Below are 20,331 nucleotides of genomic sequence, written 5' to 3' on the forward strand. Positions count from 1 at the left end.
ATGCCCAGATTTCGTGAGCGTCTAGGCCAAACACACTGTGTTCCTTCCACACAAACATCTTCTGACCCGAGCAGCCTGATAGCTAATAGATACATCATTCAGCAGAGACTCGGGAAGGGAAGCTTCGGCACTGTTTACCTTGTTAAAGACACAAAGGCATTAGCAGCGGACAGACTGTAAGTCCTTTAATACTTCTCGCCAATAATGTCCTTTATAGCAGTGATTCCCATGCATTCTGCTTCCAGGGGGTTTCACTTTTCTCATACCAACCCAATTGAACTTTCTAATAATGCAATAATTTAACACACACACACACACACACACACACACACACACACACACACACACACACACACACACACACACACACACACACACACGTGTGTTTGTGAATTGTGGGGACATAGTTCACGAAGGGCACTTCAGAGTGAAAATAATCATGGCCGCCATATTGAAGGGTTGTTCCAAACTGAAGTGCTCAAAACTGGTCACTTAAAAGGGCCCTTCGGAATGAAGGATTTCAAAGGGTACAACTGATGGAAACTTCGGGCCCCCATGATCCTTTGCACAGGGAAGTTGTTTGACATCACAGAATGGGTACAGGAGTCTCGGAGTTTGATTTTACCTATAAATGTATGAATAGTATTTTTCTGTACTACTGCAATATATATACGAGTTAGAGTTGGTATATTATTATGGTCAAAATGACATTGTACTTAAAAATACTTTACAGCTCCATTTATCAGTCCATTTAAATGTTTCAAATACATAGACACAATATACATATTTAACGTAAAAGACCGGCAGTAGCTTATGTTACAACAGTACATGAATGCATATTAATACAAAGAGTAAACCAGAGGAAAAAGACGAAGGCTCCTCCTTGATTGTCTCGTTAAGATGACGCTGAAGTTCGTTCCAAGAAAAGAGTTTCTTTTTTTTCTTTTTTTTGACCCCTACACCCTTCATCCCTTCTAAACTCTCACTCCGGAGGGTAAACCCTTTGAAGGGATTAGGGCATAGGGAGGAGCCCTTCCGAATGGAACACAGGGAGTGATATGTGTGCAAGCAGATTGAGTTAAGAACCTATCAGCCTACGCCATCTAGAGTTTCATGACAGAACTTTGTATTTATGACAACCAATCTAAATAGTGTCTATATTCTTTTGTAATTTCAAATGACCGAATGAATGATTATGCAAATATAAAAAAAAATGTGTTGCGTTATCAAACTCAACTGTGTATTTAAAATATGTATTTAAAAATGATATAAAAAAGAAACTTATAATAACTTCTTATTAATTAAATGTCGTTCTGCAGTTAAGTGCATATGTTACACTATTTACATAAAGATTCAGCAGACAGCAGCATGTGTCACGATTTTGGAGGTGCCACAACATAATGGCAACATGCTCCGCAACAATGTCAGTGGCACGTGACGCAATCCATCAACACGTCACAAGTTTTTGTGGCACATGCCAATGACAACTGGATATGGCACCGAATGTGCCACTAAGCATATTCAGAGCAGACTGGTGGGAGTGCCTTGGTTGTCAAAATGACCATTGCATTATGGGTGTTGAAGTTTTCTTACCTATTTGGCAAAAAGAAGGTTTCCTGTCTTTTCTCTGCACTCATTTCAAAACATTTATCTACTTTCTACTGTATATGCAGCCAAGTTTTATTGAAAGCCCATTTTGCCAGCGGAGTACGTTTAATACATGGTATTTACAGGTATTATTAGAGGGTTGACCTCCTACTTTGTAGTAATATATGTATAGTTTTTTTTGTGTGAAGGATTTAATGAGTTATTCCAGATGCATCCTCTGTGTGAGAGAAAATATGGGTGTGCATATTGTTAAATTAATTTAAATTACGGCAATGGTAAAATTGGTCTTCAAAATTCACTTCCCTTCTCCGGCCACCTGAGAGCAGCATTGGTCTTTGTAACTACTAATCAGTCAGTATTGTTTTCCTTCGAGATAATTGAGGAATGCTTCATGTTATTATCAACACATCTCTTATTCTTTATGATCATAAATGGTGTAAGATCAAACTCTCTATTGTGCTTTCATTAGAGAGCAATATTTATCATTTTAATACTCGCTTGCTTAATCCAGTTTTCATTGTTAGTAATCTAAATATTTATTTTTCTGTACAGGTGCATTTTTTCTCAGAATAAATGGCCTGTCACTGGTATATTAGCTAAATTGCATAAAGTCTTATGCGATTTACTAGATTCTCATAGCCTTTTACATTCAAATGTTAAAAGTCCTGAGGGAAGCTTCGCTGGTATCATCTGGAGGATGTGTTGTGAAATATGTGAAGTTGATTTATTGCTTTTGTAGAGGCCTGCAGTCTTAAACAGGCAGGTTTGCTTTCGAAACCGAGATAAGAAAAGAAAAAAGGAAATTGCGAGTCATTATTTCAGAAGGCATTAGGTGCTTTGGTGATCGTGACAATATTACATCTTACCCAGATTCAGTTCACAGTGAAGCTCCCACAGTAAATTAAAACCAATGGGTCTTAGTTTATGAGGACATTGCTCTGAGAACAGAATAAATATTTGGCTGTGTCGGTTCTATACATGGCTCTTGATTCTGGTGCCAAATGTGTTTGTATAATGAGCACTAAGCTATTAAACATTTTCATTTGAATGACATCTCTTATGCACACCAAGGCTGCATTTTTTTTAATCAAAAATTACATAAAAACACTGATATTATAAAATATTTTTACCATTTTTAAAAACTGTTTTCTATTTTAATGTTTTTAAAAATATAATTTATCCCTGTGATGACAAAACTGAATTTTCAGCATAATTTCTCCAGTTTTCAGTGTCACATGATCCTTCAGAAACCATTTAATGTTAAAAAAGTTGTGCTGCTTAATTTTTGTGGAGACTGCGGTGCATTTTTTCCCCCCAGGATTCTTTGACAAATAGAAAGTTCAAAAGGACAGCATTTATTTGAAATAGATGTCTTTACTGTCACTTGCTGAATAAGTATCAAATTCTCTAAGAAACAAAACTTTGAAAAATCAAACTTTTATAATTTGTGAAATTATTAAATTAATTTTATTAAAATAGTTTTGTGAAATTCACATTGAAATAAAACTGTCATATCTTTCCATAATATTTTTTTTTAAAGAAGCAATTTTAAAGTATTGCAACAGTCACTCTTTTCCATGCAATTACAATTAAAGATGCAAAAGCACCATAAAAATATCATAGCTGTATTTCAAGTCTTCTGAAGTCATATGATAGTTTTGTGTGAGGAACAGACTGAAACTCAATTTGGAGCTGTATGGGCCATCTTAGAAACTGCCATTAAGATGAATGGGATTGCTAACGGATAGTTTCATCCGTGTCTTATAGACCTTGAACTGCAGAGCTCTGTCCTGTTCACCCTATCTGGGTTTATTTTGCTGTTTAGACCAACTGATCACATATTATCCTTCACATATTGATTTCTACAGCTTTTGGCCTGAGTTTATAATTAGATTCATAAACCCAAAACAAACTACCTGGAGGAGAGCCAGTTACAGTGCTGTCTGTTCATTTGCTGCTTTTCAAGTCATCATGAAATCATATTCTGATTTTTTGCAATATTGCAGTTTTTATTATAAATGATTTATCCATGCACATCATTTTTTTAATTCATGTGCCCTCATATAATCTTTGATCAAAATAACTTCTCTTCTCTTCTCTTCTCTTCTCTTCTCTTCTCTTCTCTTCTCTTCTCTTCTCTTCTCTTCTCTTCTCTGACATGTTTCTCGAGGGCTGTACAACCTGTCACTCAAATGAGATGAGATTGCAACAATAGCAAACCACAATGATCCAATCAATTCCCAGTGGACACAATCAAGTCCTGTCCTACATTTTTTTCTTGTTAGAGAAGCCATTTCTCTCAGATATATGTCACAATAAGCAAGAAAAGATTATTGCAACTTCCATTTCATAGTGACTTTAAAGGTATAGTTCACCCAAAAATGAAAATCTTGTCATACTCACCCTCAAGTCGTTCCAGACCTGTATTTATTTCTTTGTTCTGCTGTACACAGAGGAAGATATTTGGAAAAATGTTGTAACCAAGCAGACCTCGCCCCCAATGACTACCATAGTAGGGGAAAAAAATACTATGGCAGTCAATAGGGGGTGAGATCTGCTTGGTTACAAACATTCTTCCAAATATCCACACTCGGCAACAGCCTCTCTGTGAAACCCATATCAAACAAGGCGATGGAACTGGAAGCTAGAGAGATGCTGGTGAAAATGGAGGCCAATTAGGAACAGCTCCACACTTTAGCTGCCTTACAGGCAAGTGGCGTCATGCTACGGGTTACTGTTCCTTTAACCCTGAGCTTTCTGCTTGTTAGCCCATCGCAGCTGTTCGCCAGCTTCTGACCCATCACATGCCGAGTGTTGGCACCAAACCTGAATGACCACCACACCTCCTGTCCCTTTCCCTCTAGCACACTTGTGCACCAGTTCTCCTTCCTTAGTCTTTTCTCAGCCTTAAAAAATCCTGCTGGGTATGTGTTTTGTTGTTATTGCCTCAGTGGCTCTTACAGTGCTATGGACTCCTTTGTTTCTTTGTGAGAGCCAAATGTCAGTGCTGGGCGCTGTGAACTGAGACTGCTGTACCCCTTTCCTCCAGCTGGTTTCTCACTGGGCTTTATTAGCCTAGACAAATGACTTCCTATTCTGGATTTGCCCCAAAAGTAGGGCTCACATCCTGTGGGTCCCTCAGCACATCTTTCCAAAAAGCCACTGCTTCATCATTTGCTTAAGCACTCTATTTGTTGCTTGGCTGGAATTTTTATAGGCAGTAGGGCTGGTATTTGATTTTGATTTGACCTAATTTGATTCAATATCGATTAACTGCAGTTTATCATGTACTGTACATTGCAAATTTCCTCAAAGAAAAAAAATATCTCATCTAATGCTGTAAACTAAACAGGGAACCTCAGTTGGTACATATAAGGTTAAATTTAATTTAATTTTAGGCTTTTGTTGGCGTTAAAAAAAAGTTTGTGTGTGTATATATATATATATATATATATATATATAAAATTTAAATGATGGCTGTCATAAAAAATATGATGGATTTATTCAAACATACATTAAAGGTGCTAAAGAGGATCTTTTCGTCGACTGAGAAACCAAAGACTGTTACTGAGTTTTTGAAATGAGCGCATGCGTAAGAACAACCCCCCTCCTTCACAGCTCATTTCGAGGGAACGCCTCCCAAAACTCGTGCACGAATATTGGAACACGAGTGTTTACCACCGGCATTCGCTGTGTTAGTGGATTCATTATGTCGGACTCACCGCAGGTAACTCATAATCTGCAGTTGTTACTCCTGTCTCCTGACAAAAACATTGCATGCGGCGCCTGTGGAGTGTGGAAAGCTGGAGCGCGCAGCCGTGCACGTCTCTCACAAGGAACGTCACGTGCACAGATGATGTATATTAATATTATTCCTTTCAGTGCACCTAATAAATAGTCTTTTATCCGTTAGTAAAGACAGTTTCAAGTAATATTGCAAAAATGTATAAAACAAAACATCCTCTTTAGCACCTTTACTGAAAAACAGATAAATTATATAATGATAAAATGGTAAAAATACAATGGATATGCAAAATAGTGCATATATTTATCAAAATGCTCCTCTCTAGAGTGCATTATTGTAGCTGACTAATGAGTTTTTAGACATTGAATGGGTTTTCTGTGGTAAATGTTGCGATGTTACGTGACAAGCTGCCTTTCCGTGGTTGAAACACTGATTGAACACATGAGACATGATACCGATTTCAGTAAGTTGTACTGTATCTTTTAACATATCTTCTGATGTTCATGCTTATTTTGTACTGTAACTAGTAGTAAAGCGGAAGAGATGATCGGTTCATGTGGCCGCTGTCGCTTCGCTTGATCTGATACACCAGAGTGCCAAAACGGTATTTATTGTTTGAATTACGTAATAAATTCACAGAATTTGAAAGCTGAGACATTATTTCAGATTAGAAGTAGCAAAGCACAGAGTTTATTGTGACTTATTGGATGGGAGGTGCTCTACAAGGCTTTGTTTGTTATTCAACTGAAAACAGCATTAACTGAAATATCGATTATTGGGATTTGAGAATCGATATCAGTTCTTTTAAATGAGTATGGATTAAAATCGAGAATTCAATATTTTAACCCTAATAGGCAGATGATGATGTAAAGCTCTAGACACTGTATATTTTTTGGGGCCATACTTCTTGCTTATTTGCGATTTGTAAATAATGTTGCCCTTTTTATCTACTTTTTATGTACAATATGAAGTCCCTCATAACACATTTTAAGACAAATTTGTTTTAGCCTTGTCTTGGCATGTTTCATACCTCTGGTCTGTGTTTGCTTTCACACCTCATTTATCACTTAAAAGTCACATAGAGACTTACAATATACACAAGTCATTTGGACTACTTTTATGATGCTTATTTTGAGAATGTGAATCACCATCTATTTTTTGCATGATAAAAGATCAGCTCAGATATTTCTTTTTGTGTCAGAAGAAATACAATAATAATATGTGGTTTCAATTATATGAACCATTTCTTTAAGATTTCAAATATATATTCAGTGTGACACAATCTGTGTTTTATCCAAATGGGGTGCCATTTTGAGAAGTGTGACCTTTATGCAAACAACATCTTTATTAACAAAATGAATGTGCGCAGAGAAGAACAGCCTGTCATCTGCTCTGGTGTTCATTAATAGTCTCACAAATGTGCCAAAAGTACCACTGTGGGTGCTAGGGATTTCCGAGTGGTGTTGTATTCTAAATAAATCCATATTCTTATGGAACAAAGAAGATTATAATTGCAGGCTTGTCAGTTAAACACCTTGTCCTGGTTGAGCTATCACAATTCATATTGTAAGGAATAATTATTCACAATTAATCCTCATCAGTGTTATTTTAGTATTATTTTCTATAGGCTACTATTATAGCATTTATTAATATTTTTAATTAGCTTTGTTTTTTATATATTTAGTTTTCAATTTTTAGTTTTAGCTATGTGCTTTTAATATTTCTATATAGATTTATTTGTTGTTTCAGTTTTAGTTTTTAGTTTTAGTAATATTTAAGCTGTGAAAGGAACACAAAAGAGCCAGTATACAATACCTTTGATTGACAACAGATCGAAATTTGTTGACTGAAGTTGAAATCAGTCTTGGGTTCGTTTCGCAAAAGCATTGTTGGCCTACTATGGTCGCAAGTTCTGCCGTTACCAACGTAGTTCAATGATTTGGTGTTTCCCGAAAACAATAGTTCCACCTAACATTTGCAAACAGCATCACAAACTTGGAACTACAGCTCTCCAGCTGTGGTTAGAAGCATAGTTTCTTGTTAAATGACACGTGGACATGCTTTTGGACACAGTAAGCAAGCTAACATTCAGTATGTTCTATATCTTTCATTCTATTTTAGTATATACATTTTAATCTGTATATTTTAGCGTGCTAACAATCGGTGCCCTTTTTGAAGATTGCGCTCGCGTGTAAAATGCGCAAGGGAACTTCGTATGAGGGAATCATCAATGAATCATCAAATAAAGCAAAAATCAGAGAAGTTATCATGTTCATTACAGCATCATCTTAAGAGATCTCAAATAGATTACATAGCAGAAGTTATTACTCGTCACCTGCGAGTGATGTCATTAGTGATGAGACTGTCCTCCTCCAAAAAATGACCCCTATAGGTTGTTTTTTCAAGCACCTTATTATGACCTATATTTATGTTTTAAAGTCATGCGCCGGCATAAAACAACACTGTCATGTTACATCTGTCGACGTATGACTGTCGTTACCAATCAAAATGCGTGTTCATTTAAATGCAATGTGTTGACTTTTTACATTTGTCCTTTTCCATTTAGCAAAACTATTTTTTTTATTATTAACGACTACACCTAACCAAACCCTAAACCTACCCTCAGTGATTTATTGTGCATATATGCTTTATGAGCACATGTGTTCCCTGGGATCGAACCCACAATCGCATGATTGCATGCTGTTGTATATTGCAATTATCTACCAATTGAGCTTTGCGAAACCCTAAATATGTTGCAGATAATAGGGTACAATGCATTAAAATGAAAGTGTCCTGTTGTCGATAGGGACTTTAGTATTTATTTAGTATTTAGTACATATTTCAGGGAAGTAACTAACAACCTATATGGCTGTATTGGTTGGTGGACATGTTGTTAGTGACAGTCCTATATTGTTGAACCAATGTCATTCAAATGACAGAGGTGCAACCATGTTACTACAGTTTTAGGAAAAATGTTATGTTCTCCAATGATGCATCATACTTTGGTATTTAATCAGCGAGTTACATTGTTGTATGGGGAAACTCATCCCTGATTGGTGAACTATTCATTCAGAAGGTTTTGGGTATGGATGAATCAATTAAGGATCAGACTCAACTGAACAAGGAGTATTTGTGATAACAGAATTTAATTTTTTTTGTTTTTTTGGCACTGTGGTTAAATTTGATATTAGTCAGAATTTGAATGGTGAAAACAAATTTGTTACCTCCTTTGTGACTGCTGATTAATCTCTTGACCTCTTGACACCTCATGTCCCATTGACACGAATATTTCAATTTTAAATGAGCAATAGGTGTCTCAATACAATGTGGCAGTCACTTAAAACAAAACATTAGTGTAGTGGATCTTGATCTTTCTGAATATCATTATATTCTCCTCTCAGAGGTCAGAGGCTGCTAATATCACTCAAGGAGGGGAGCGTTTCTATCCATTTGGCCCTGCTAGCCCACTTTCAGCTTGTCCTCTGTGGATTTGCCTGTCAGACAAGATTCCCTGGAGACTTCTGGCAGCAGTGCTTATTTCTGCTCACCTCATGATCCAGCACTCAGTTATGCAACCTCCCACTTGAGTCCAGGTCCACCAAAAATCTCCCAATTTGTTTTCAAGTGCCCAGGCTCTCATATAGACTGGTCTCTTTCCACCTCCTGATCTCTCTCTCTCTCTTCCTCCCTGTCTCTCTCAGGTACTCTGTCCTTTCCTTTCACACCACTGCATGACAGATTTGGGTCTTTCTTGGTCAATGCTGCTACATCTGTTTGATCCCAGACCTTTAAAATGGTTCATTCGCTGACCTTGTTCATGTATCATGGGAATTTTCTCTCAATTTATTTTTTACATTACACATCATGGTAATTGCAACAGTGCTATTTAAGGTTATCCGACCTTAACAACACCTATAAAAAGTAAAATATTTTGCCACATTTAGAGAGAGTTGCTCAGTTACTATGGTTGATGATAAACATAATCCATTGATATTGTAGCCAGGAATTTTCTAATATTTGTGTAATGGTGTATGTGATAATCAAGGATGATGTAATTATTTTTTGCAAAACATCATCACAGATAGGGTGACAGTTAAATTTAGGCCAAGGCTTTGGTTATATTAATTCAAAGGATATAGACTTCGAAAATGAGCAGGAGTGAGTCAACATTTATTGTATACTCAAACCTGTTTCCTCTGATCCAGGATTGAAAAATAATATGGAACCATGCAGGTTCAAATTGCAAAGGACTGTGGTTGGTTATTTGCTCAGCTTTCCTATATCCTTAAAATAGATCTTAAATTGCCTCTACGCCTCCAGAGAGAGACTAAGAAATGGGACATGAACGCGTGTTCAATTATTCACCACAGGAAATTTCAGTGATTGGTGTTTTTTATTGATGATATACCGTTTTCCTTCTGAAGAGGTCTAGCTGAGCTTTTCTTTACATTCTTCCACAGGTAAAATGCCTGGAATTTAAATAAACATGTATCGTGAAACAATATAATATGGTTAAAATTGAAATCTGGTTAAGATTTCTTATTGCACTTATAAGGCAACCTTAGCAGATTTGTATATTTGTAGAACAGGTTTATATATCACTCTGTGTAACATTTTTCATACTTATGTTACCCTATTAGAGAGAACAGACACTCTTTTAGGTACCTGTATTTATCTTCAGAGATAAATGTAATATTAGGATAGTATTGTTTTTTCATCTCAAAGGAATTCAAATGACCCATATCTGTAATTGACACATTTTTAATCTAGAAACTCTAATAAATTATGGAAGGGGTTCAATGTTGTATTACAGTCTTGGTAAGAAAAAAATTAATAGGCACATATCTGAAGGAACTATCTATCCGTCATTATCTAACTGACTAGAGAATATTGATTAGATGATGTTTACAGTAGCAGGATGAGAGTCTGAGACTAAATTAATTTTTATGTATTATTCATTTACAATTGCAATAAGTAAAGAGAGGTCGTTTTCACTGCCACATGCTAAATGTTCATAAAAATGTTACTTTATTAAGCACATTTATTAAGTGCCATCTTAATGCAAGAAGATTAAATCCCTGACTTGTTTTCATCCTATAAACTATAGGTTGATGTTGATGATCAATTGTGAATAGTTTAGTTCATGCAGTAATTGACTGGATACTTTACTTGAAATTAAGTGAATAAACACAAACATATTATCTTAGATGATGTGACAGTCTTATGGGTGGTGATAATATGTTGTTGTTTTGATCTCTTGTCATTATTTGGGTAAAAGCTTCTAATGTGAATCCATAATGCAGAGCGTAAACTGCTTTCCACAACATCAGCTTAACGGTTCATTAGATTGGTCTTGCAACATAATGCATTATAAAGGTATGTTAGCTCTAATGAGACATGAGAGGACGTGGCCAAGACGAAATTAGATTTTCAAAATTAGACTGACCTGTCTTACTTCAATGTAATGATTCTCTCCATTAAAGTGAGTCCTGTTAATGTGAGCTTCAGAATGGTGTGACCTAGTGTTTGTGCCATTAAAGTCATTGTTTGTTATTTGAGTTTTTACATCGCTTCATCAAGTTTACCATAATAGACAAACTCCATAATTTATTATCTGTCTTTCATAGAACACAAAGCTCATTCATAAGAGAAGTAGCAATGTCCAATTCATCTTTTCAATGAATCATTTGACCTAGGTAGAGAGCCCCTAAAGGTGTTCAGAAGTGAAAAAAAAAAAGTTTTCAATGCGTTTACAAAAGTTTTGCTCACAAAACTTTTGCACAACATTGGTGAGTGAATGCAAAAATAATAGGAAAGGGAGGATTTTTTTTTATATATTTTTTTTTTTTTGCAAGCGAATGCAAATTTTCCCTTAAATTTCGCTAGATGACATCATACTTGCAAGTCCACTGATCTATCAGTGGGTGAGTCACGGAATCTAGATAAGGTTTGTTCAAGAGGTTGCTAGATTAGTCGCTAGGCTTTTGAAAAATGTCTCAAAAGGGTTGAGGAAGTCGCTAAATCTAGCAAAAAAATCACTAAATTGGCAGCACTGTACATCAGTACACTATTGACAGTGAACTTTTTTTTGTTTTTTGGCGTTGAATTCTCACCAAAATGACGCTAATGTGACCCAACCTGGGGCGCGTTTCCCGAAGCGAACTATGGTCGCAAGTTCGGTCGTTACCAATAGAGTTCAATGGGACTTACGACCATGGTTCACCAACGATGCTTTCGGGAAACGCACCCCTGTATAGCACACTAATCACTTGGATGACTTTTATGAATCTTATGGTAATTTTGCTTCCTTTTTGGAGCTTAAAAGCTCCATTGCCCACTCCTTATTATTGTATTCAGAAATATGACCAGCACAAAATAACTCAAGTCATATGGGTTTGGAACCACCTGAGCCGCCAGTGATAAAAGAATTTGAGCGACTCCATTAAGGAGTTGCTTTCTGCATCTTTAAAAACACATTAGCTATTAGGCCCGTGTCTCAGCTTCCAGGAAAACATGAAGAATGAGAGCAATCCAAGGCCAGCATTGAGTTGCTGAAGTGCACTTTACCTGTTCCCTTTGCTGTAATGATTTTCAAGTAGGAAGAGGAAAGAACAGAATTTAGAAGTAGAGAGAGGAGAGGTAAATGAGAGTTCTCCTTCAACGAGCCGAGAACCAATTTACAGCAAAACCAGGAGGCAGATGCAGTGCATTCATCTCTGTTGGTGGTATTTGATTAACTTCCTTAAGGTCTGGAAATACGGTCATTAAAATATGAATTTAAATCCCTCCTTTGTGTTAAATGCTCATTTGCATTTTTCTTCTTGCTAAAAGCCGATGGGATTCAATTAGCCGGTCTGAGCATTCCTTATTTGTCCCTTTAACTTGAATTATGAAGTGCATAAAGTTTGATCAGCAGACGTGGCAATCATATTTTGCTGCCTACTGGAGGAAAAATGATTCTCCACAGAGTTTCTCTCCAATTATCATATAGATCATTCTTAGTTTTTAAAAATGGCTTATGATCACAAGTTCTGCATAATTCAAGACCATCAGTTTTTAGAATTTAATAATGGCATGATAATGTATGCTTATTGTTTTTATTCAGATGGATTTTCTCCGATTTTTAAATCAGTCTGGCTGTGAGTGTCGTTCATCTGAAATGCATCAGAGGATGGCTGATTCCTTCTTTCTACTCATTGCAAAGGGTCACATAGGCCAAGGCAGCTTTCTATCAATGGGTGTCTCTCCCTTCATTTCATCACCAAAAGCAGAATAATTACAAAGAACCCTCATAATTTGTAAGCTAATGACAGACTAAATTTACAGTGTGGCCCCGGCTTCCTGATCGCTCCAAGCTTGAAAAGGTCAGGGAAAACAATCTGTTCTTCCCTAAATGACATTTTTTGTGGCCAGGCTACAGCTGGTAATTGAGGAACGTGACACTTATATAAACACAGTACATCTGAGCATTGGTGACAGGTTCTAGACAGTAGGAAATTGAAGAGAGACTGTGCAAAATTAAAGGCTAAACAGGCAATGAGATGAACAGTTTGATTTGGAGGGCTCTTGAGAGAAAAACACACAGCCTATATCACTCTTTAACAACTTTGTTTTTATTTTCCCAGTTGGATTAGCTGTCAATCTTATTAGCTGTCAATCTAGTGATTTCTATCAAAGTAGAATGCTTGAATAGAATATGCACATACAAAATGAATAATGTGAGGAACGATGAATGCGACTGACTATGGTGGACATTCACTTTGTTCAATTTGTGACTCCAGTTTTATTGCTATTTCTGTCATTTGATAAAGTACACTGCCGGTCAAAAGAATAATTACATTTTTCTCTCCAAGGCTGCATTTATTTGATCAAAAATATAGTTAAAACAGTAATATTGTTAAGTTCACTTCACAGTTCACAGTTCACTTCTGAATGAAAATTTCCTGATAATTTACTAACTCCTTGTCATCCAAGATGTTCATGTCTTTCTTCAGTCGGAAAAAAAGGTTTTTGAGGAAAAAATTCCAGGATTTTTCTTTTTTTTTTTCTTCAAATGGCTATGCGATCCTAGATGAGGAATTAGGGTCTTGTCTAGCGAAAATATCGGTCATTAAATTTATATATTTTTTAACCACAAATGCTTGTCTTGCACTAGCTCTGCGATCTGCACGCATGACGTAATCACTTTACAAAGATTATGGGTGACGTAGTACCGATCCAGTGTCTACAAAGCAAACGTGCAAAGATTAAGCCAAATGCACAACAACAACAACAACAAAAAAAGGTAAAATAATGATATCGGATGATTTTGAAGTTGGAGGAGAAAATTAGATTTAAGTTTTTCACCCCACTGCGGTACTTCTGCCTACGTCATGCGTGACCTTTCTAACGTGATTACGTAATGCATGGTGCATCACAAAGCTAGTGCAAGACAAGCATTTATGGTTAAAAAGTATATACTTTTTTTTTTTTTAATCACTAGACAAGACCCTTATTCCTGGCATGAGATCAAGTAGAGACCTTTAAAGCAGCACTGAAACTCCATTTTGGACCTTCAACACGTTGAACCCTGTTGAAGTCCACTATATATGCAGAAGAATGAATGGAATGTTTTCCTCAAAAGCCTTCATTTCTTTTTGACTAAAAAAAGAAAGACATGAACATCTTGGATCACATGGGGGTGAGTAAATTATCAGGAAATTTTCATTCAGAAGTGATCTAATCTTTAAAAAAACTGTTGGTAACACTTTACAATAAGGTTCGTTAGTTAACATTAGTTAACATGAACTAATAATGAACTGCTCTTCTTCAGAATTTTTTAATCTTTGTTAAAGGGATAGTTCACCCAAAATGAAAATTTGATGTTTATCTGCTTACCCCCAGTGCATCCAAGATGTAGATTACTTTTTTCTTCAGTCGAACGCAAATTATGATTTTTAACTCCAACCGCTGCCGTCTGTCAGTCAAATAATAGCAGTGATTGGGAACTTGAACAATAAGAGTCGAAAAAAGTTCCATAGACAAATCCAAATTAAACCCTGCGGCTCGTAACGGCACATTGATGTCCTAAGACTCGAAACGATCAGTTTGTGCGAGTAACCGAACAGTATTTATATAATTTTTTACCTCTAATACACCACTATGTCCAACTTCGTTCAACTTCCGGTTAGTGAGGTCTGATCGTGCTCTGACAACGGAAGTGATGTCTCGCGCTCATAGACAGTAAAAGAAATGGACACAGCGACCCCATTGGAACTCAATTGAGTCAAGTTCTTTGGCGTGAGTGAGCAGGAGTAAGTATTCTGATTAATTATTTTGTATAGTATTTTAAAATGTAACGCCAGTACGCCATATTAAGATAATCTCCCCGATTGTCTGCGAGGTTCTCCTCCTGTCTGTACGGTAATTTCTCTACTATGCGACAGAGAGTCAAGTGGTTATGACGCAATCGTTAGCTTATTTTTACAAAAACTGTTTCTACGGGGCCATAATGTAACATAGAAGGTAATGGAGCCCTTTATACATTGTCGTGTATCTTTGGAAATAAATAATGGACAAATGGAGTCTTTAAACGCCTCAGATGCAAAGTTATTCACTGTCAAAGTGACGCCAAAATGAATGGGAGTTCTGCTACAAGATGGCAGCACACGGCCGACTTCAACTTCCGGTCGACTTCCTTGGGCACTGCTCGCGCTCATTGAAGTATATGGGCGAGACATCACTTCCGTCATCACAACGCGTTTTTTGACCTCACTAACAGGAAGCTGAACGAAGTTGGACATAGTGGTGTATTAGAGGTAAAAATTATATAAATAATGTTCGGTTTCTCGCACAAACCGATCGTTTCGTGTCTTAGGACATTAATGTGTCGTCACGAGCCGCAGGGTTTAATTTGGATTTGTCTAAGCAAGTTTTATTTACTGTTATAGTTGAAGTTCCCATCTACTGCTATTATTTGACTGACAGACGGCAGCGGTTGCAGTTAAAAATAATAATTTGCGTTTGACTGAAGAAAAAAAGTCACCTACATCTTGGATGCACTGGGGGTAAGCAGATAAACATCAAAAAGACTTGTAGTCACTTATAAAGACTTCATGTTACAAAAGATTTCTATTTTTTTTTTTTTTTAAATGCTGTTCATTGAACTTTCTCTTTATCAAATTATCCTGGAAAATTTGGCTTGGTTTACACAAAAATATTAAGCAACAAAAACAATGTTTTCAACAATGATAACATATAATAATAATAAGACCCATAATAATAACATTATTGAGCACCAATAATAATTAATAATATTTGAGCACCATTCAGTGTATTAGAATGATTTCTGAAAGTTCTTGTGACACTGAAGACTGGAGTAATGGCTGCTGAAAATTCAGCTTTGCCATCACAGGAATAAATTACATTTTTAAATATAGTAATTTTAATTTTTGCTCTATCTATAATCAAATAAGTGCAGACTTATTTCAGTGTGTATTGCATACAGTATTGAATTATATTGAAATAACAAGATTCTCTTACTGATGCTAAGACATTATAATTCAAATCAAGATATGTTATTTCTATGATTTTACTCTTTCTACTGTGGTTTATTGTGCAGGAAGGTGCTGAAGGAGATTCCTGTTGGTGATCTGAAACCCAATGAGACGGTCCATGCCATTCAAGAGGCTCAGCTTCTCTCTCAGCTGAACCATCCCGCGATCCTTAAGTTCTACACCAGCTTCCTGGAGAGAGACGCCTTCTGCATCATCACTGAATATTGTGAGGTAAACTGACTTCTTGGAACAATAGGTTTGGTTTTCTTTGGTCTCTGGTAGTCATAATAGCCAGGTCTGATCAAGTAATTTGATCTGGTATTAGTAAACAATGTTGACCTGTTGTGATCACAATTTGCAAATGTCTTACTGCCCTTGAAAGACACACTGGGGTTTGAATACTATGCAGAGACGTTCTTAATGAAAGTGAGTGAAAGGGTTACTTCAGGAATATGCTTTCCCTTAGGGCTAAGCCTTTAGAAAAATGTACATATGATCGCTTTAAAGACAACATGAAATATAAATGGCATGCTCCTGGTCTTCTTGTGAAGGATTTATAAGTGCAAAAAGTCATAGAGTAACAACTTGATCATTTCTTTGTCTTTGAATTTACCTTTGTAAACACATCATCACATTATGGAGGTAAAAATGGGTTGCACATGCCATTTGGTTGGCTTCCAAGTTATAATTCTGGATTTATTTGCTCCTCACCAGCTTTCCATTACTCTACTTTCACTGTCCAGCTCGTCTTTCACCCCTGTAGAGACTTTTCTGCATTCAGTGATGGATCAGAGATGCCGAGAGCATCCTGACATCGCCCAGAGGTCACGTTCATCTCCTCTGCACCTTCAATCTCGCCATCTGATCTTTTCATCTTTTCCTTGCTTATTAAGACATATCTCATCTCTGCCCTATTCTTTGGAATGCCTCTAGCATCTACTAGGCATTTTCGCCCACAGAAATGCCGTTCACTGGATATTTTCTTTTTTTGGACTATTCTCTGTAAACCCTAGTGGTTGTTGGTTGTGTGTGGAAATCGCGGTAGATCAGCAGTTTCTGAAATACTCAGACCAGCCCGTTTGGCATTAACAACTATGCCACGTTCAGAGTTCTTCCCCATTGTGGTGGTGAGCTGGTGAGTGTATATTATTATTTTATCATTTTAATTTTTTTATTTAAATAAAATACAAAAGTAAATACACATTATGGTAGTGTTTGTTGTACTGAATTGTATTTTTTACAGAAATGATTGGGACTGGGAATTTTCATCACTATATTACGATAATGAGAAAGACAAAAATGTATATATTTATCAGGACAAAAACCTTAATTATACCTTAATTTTTAAAAACGCAAATCTGCAGGAGTTGAATTGATAGTTCATGGTCCAATTTCAAATGTCCAACATTCACAAAAGTGAATTTTATGTTTTCTTTATATCAAACATGACTATATGAGAACACTGACATAGAGTTGGTGAACTTATTAATCTTACCAGTACTAAACATAAACATGTTTTTAATAGGAAAGTTTTTATACTATCCAAGTTACAATATCATATGGTTTTGCCATCTCTGTTTTCAGGGTGGTATAGTAAATTAAGTTAAAAATCTTGTGAAGTGTGCCACATTGGCAGCTTTGGAGCAGAATAGAATGAAACTCAGAAGAAAATGAAACACAACAGCATTTTTACCAGCTGTTGATTCCACATTGTTTCCAAGCTGTTGAGAAATAAAAGATAACAGATGCCATAAACAGTTCTAATGTTAATGCTGCTTTGATTGTGTTCTCTGTGATCTGGATTACTGCATGTTATGGGGAGTTGCAGCTCCTCATTTGTACATAGATTAAGGAAGATCCCTCCTGTGCTGAGCACGTGCATCGAGTTTCTTTCTCCACGAGACATGGGATGAAGAATAGGCCCTAAAATTGATCTTTTGTCTTTCTCCTTCTCAATGTGGCAAAGCTCACTCTGATCTACAACATTCGACTAAAGTAAGAAGAAAAAGCATATGAATAGAATGAAAGCATATCTCTGCTTCCGGCTTCTAGTTCCTCTCGTTCTTTTCTCTTTCATCTTGTTCATGTTTGCCATTGTGGTCCATGTCGGTTGAGTTGCATCTGACAGACACTCACTATAATTAAGATGAGACTCATTGATCTTTGATCTTCTGATATAGTGCAAGTGTCTAACTGCTTTCTGTTACATAGGATTCTGTGTAAAATAGTAAACAACCCTTATTTTATATATATATATATATATATATATATATATATATATATATATATATATATATATATATATATATATATATATATATATAACCCTAACCCTAAGTATTAAATAATATTATTATTATTATTATTATTATATTTATTTTTATTTAAATAGTAAATAAAAATTATGGTAGTGTTTGTTGTACTGAATTAGATTTTTTTTTTTTTTTTTTTTAAATATCATTGTGTTTAGACTGGGTAATTTTCTTTTACTGTTTTACAATGAGAATGTGAGAATGAGATTTTTTCCCATTATAATAATGAGAATTCGAGGGGGAAATGCCCTTAATTGTCATGAAAAATGTCACAATTCAAAAACCTTAATTATTCCATCGACTGCCAGATTTTAAAAAACAGAAAAAAAAAGAAAAAAAAAAAGAAAATATGCAGTAGTTAAATGGATGGTCTGTGACTTTATTCAAGATCATAATGGGTACAGATATGGAGCTGGCTATGTGTGTTTACTAATGGTCTGGCATACCTCCATACAATTATTTGTGGCCTTTGATATAGTCACAAGAAAGCTATTCTGTTATAAATTAATAGCAAATTTCCTCTACATGACTCACTGCAGATCTCATTACCTCCTACTCCGTTGGATAAATGTCATGTCTCCATGTTAAGAGACTGAAGCCATAGACACACCAAGAGAGGAAGAGGGATGATTCTTTGCCTGTGCCTGACTTCCTGATAGAAACAGCTCTTGGTGGGAATCATTAGGGCATGGGAAGCCATATTACGCTCTAGCCCTTTGCCCTTTCAGGAACATGCAGAGACACTTACATACAGAAAGTGATTTGATTGCCCCTGAGCACTTTGCACCTGAGCGGTTGAACGGTAACCGCGAGCTGATAAATGATGGAGCTCTGCTCTCTCTCTCTCCAGTGATGTGGCTCAGATCTATCCGTGCCAGTCATCTCATCTCCTTCAGCAGGCCAATCTTCACCCCACCAGCTGTGCCAATAAAACTCCCACCTCAGGGTATCAAAGAGAGGGTTGAGACCAGAAGCGTCATGTCCATTCAAACTGAGAGATTTTTGCATCAAGTAGATTTTGACTGCATATTTTGGAAAATAATTTCTTTCTTTGATAATGAATAGGGCACTCAGTGTTTTTTATTGCACTGGTCAATATAATAGTTGTCTTATCCACCTCATTTTTCAGGTAAGAACAGGTGCGGCCATTTATAAATTTAATGTGTCTGGCTTCCGGTGTCATTTGCTTCCAGTTATTTTTAGCTGTTCAAAACAGCTTATGCTGCTTGATTATTGCAAACTTGTATTCCTTATCATATTATTTTAATGTATTGTCTTAATTATAAATAAAATATAATGCAAATAAATTAAACAGTACTGTTCAAAGTTTTGGGCTTGGTAAGATTTCCTAATGGTCACCAAAGCATGTATTAGAGCAATTAAAAAAATTCAATATATTTTAAAATGTAATTTATTCTTGTGATGGCAAAACTGCCATTACTACAGTCTTCAGTGTCACATGATCCTTCAGCAGTCATTCTAATAAGCTGATTTGGTTCTTAAGAAACATTATTTTATATTTCTCAATGTTGAAAACAATTGTTCTGCTTAATATTTTTTTGGAAACTGATGTTTTTTTCCAGGATTCTTTAATGAATAGAAACTTCAAATTAACAGCATTTATTTGAAATAGAAATCTTTTGTAACATTATCGTCTTTACTGGCACTTTTGATCAATTTAATGCATCTTCGCTGAATAAAAGTATGAATTTCTTTCAAAAAGAAAAAAAAACAACTTACTAACCCCAAACTTTAATAACTAATAACTCTTTTTGTGTCCTACCCTTTTATAGAGATTGCTCTCTGACATCCCTGGTTTAGATGCATTTGCTCAAAAAAAATCAATGTTTCATGTGAGATCCATGAGATTTTAATAAATGAAAACACTTTCTTCTGTAGTGAGTGAAATGGAGCTACTCCTGGCCTACAGGGAGGATTTCATTACTTCTGTTCATGCTACAATGCTTATTTCAAAATTCATTGCTCAATTAAACCTTTGCACTCATGAAAAGCATAGAAAGCTTTTTCAAAGCATTCGAGGAGACTTTTTGAGTGATGATGGTCATAACCGTAGATAAATATATTATGGGGGTGACAAATTAGCCCAATCCCAATTACACTCATAATGCGA

General features: G+C 36.0%; 1 protein-coding gene across 1 annotated transcript in view; it reads left to right on the forward strand.

The window, feature by feature from the left end:
- The window catches only part of nek11 (NIMA-related kinase 11), a 74,236-nt gene continuing 53,905 nt past the window's right edge, over positions 1–20,331 (forward strand). The window contains exons 1-2 of the mRNA XM_067396159.1: positions 1–176; positions 15,954–16,119. Of these exons, the coding sequence (XP_067252260.1) occupies positions 1–176; positions 15,954–16,119 (342 nt within the window). The remainder of the gene's footprint in view (positions 177–15,953; positions 16,120–20,331) is intronic.

The sequence above is a fragment of the Chanodichthys erythropterus genome, chromosome 2 (assembly GCF_024489055.1).
Source record: "Chanodichthys erythropterus isolate Z2021 chromosome 2, ASM2448905v1, whole genome shotgun sequence".
Lineage (NCBI taxonomy): Eukaryota > Metazoa > Chordata > Actinopteri > Cypriniformes > Xenocyprididae > Chanodichthys > Chanodichthys erythropterus.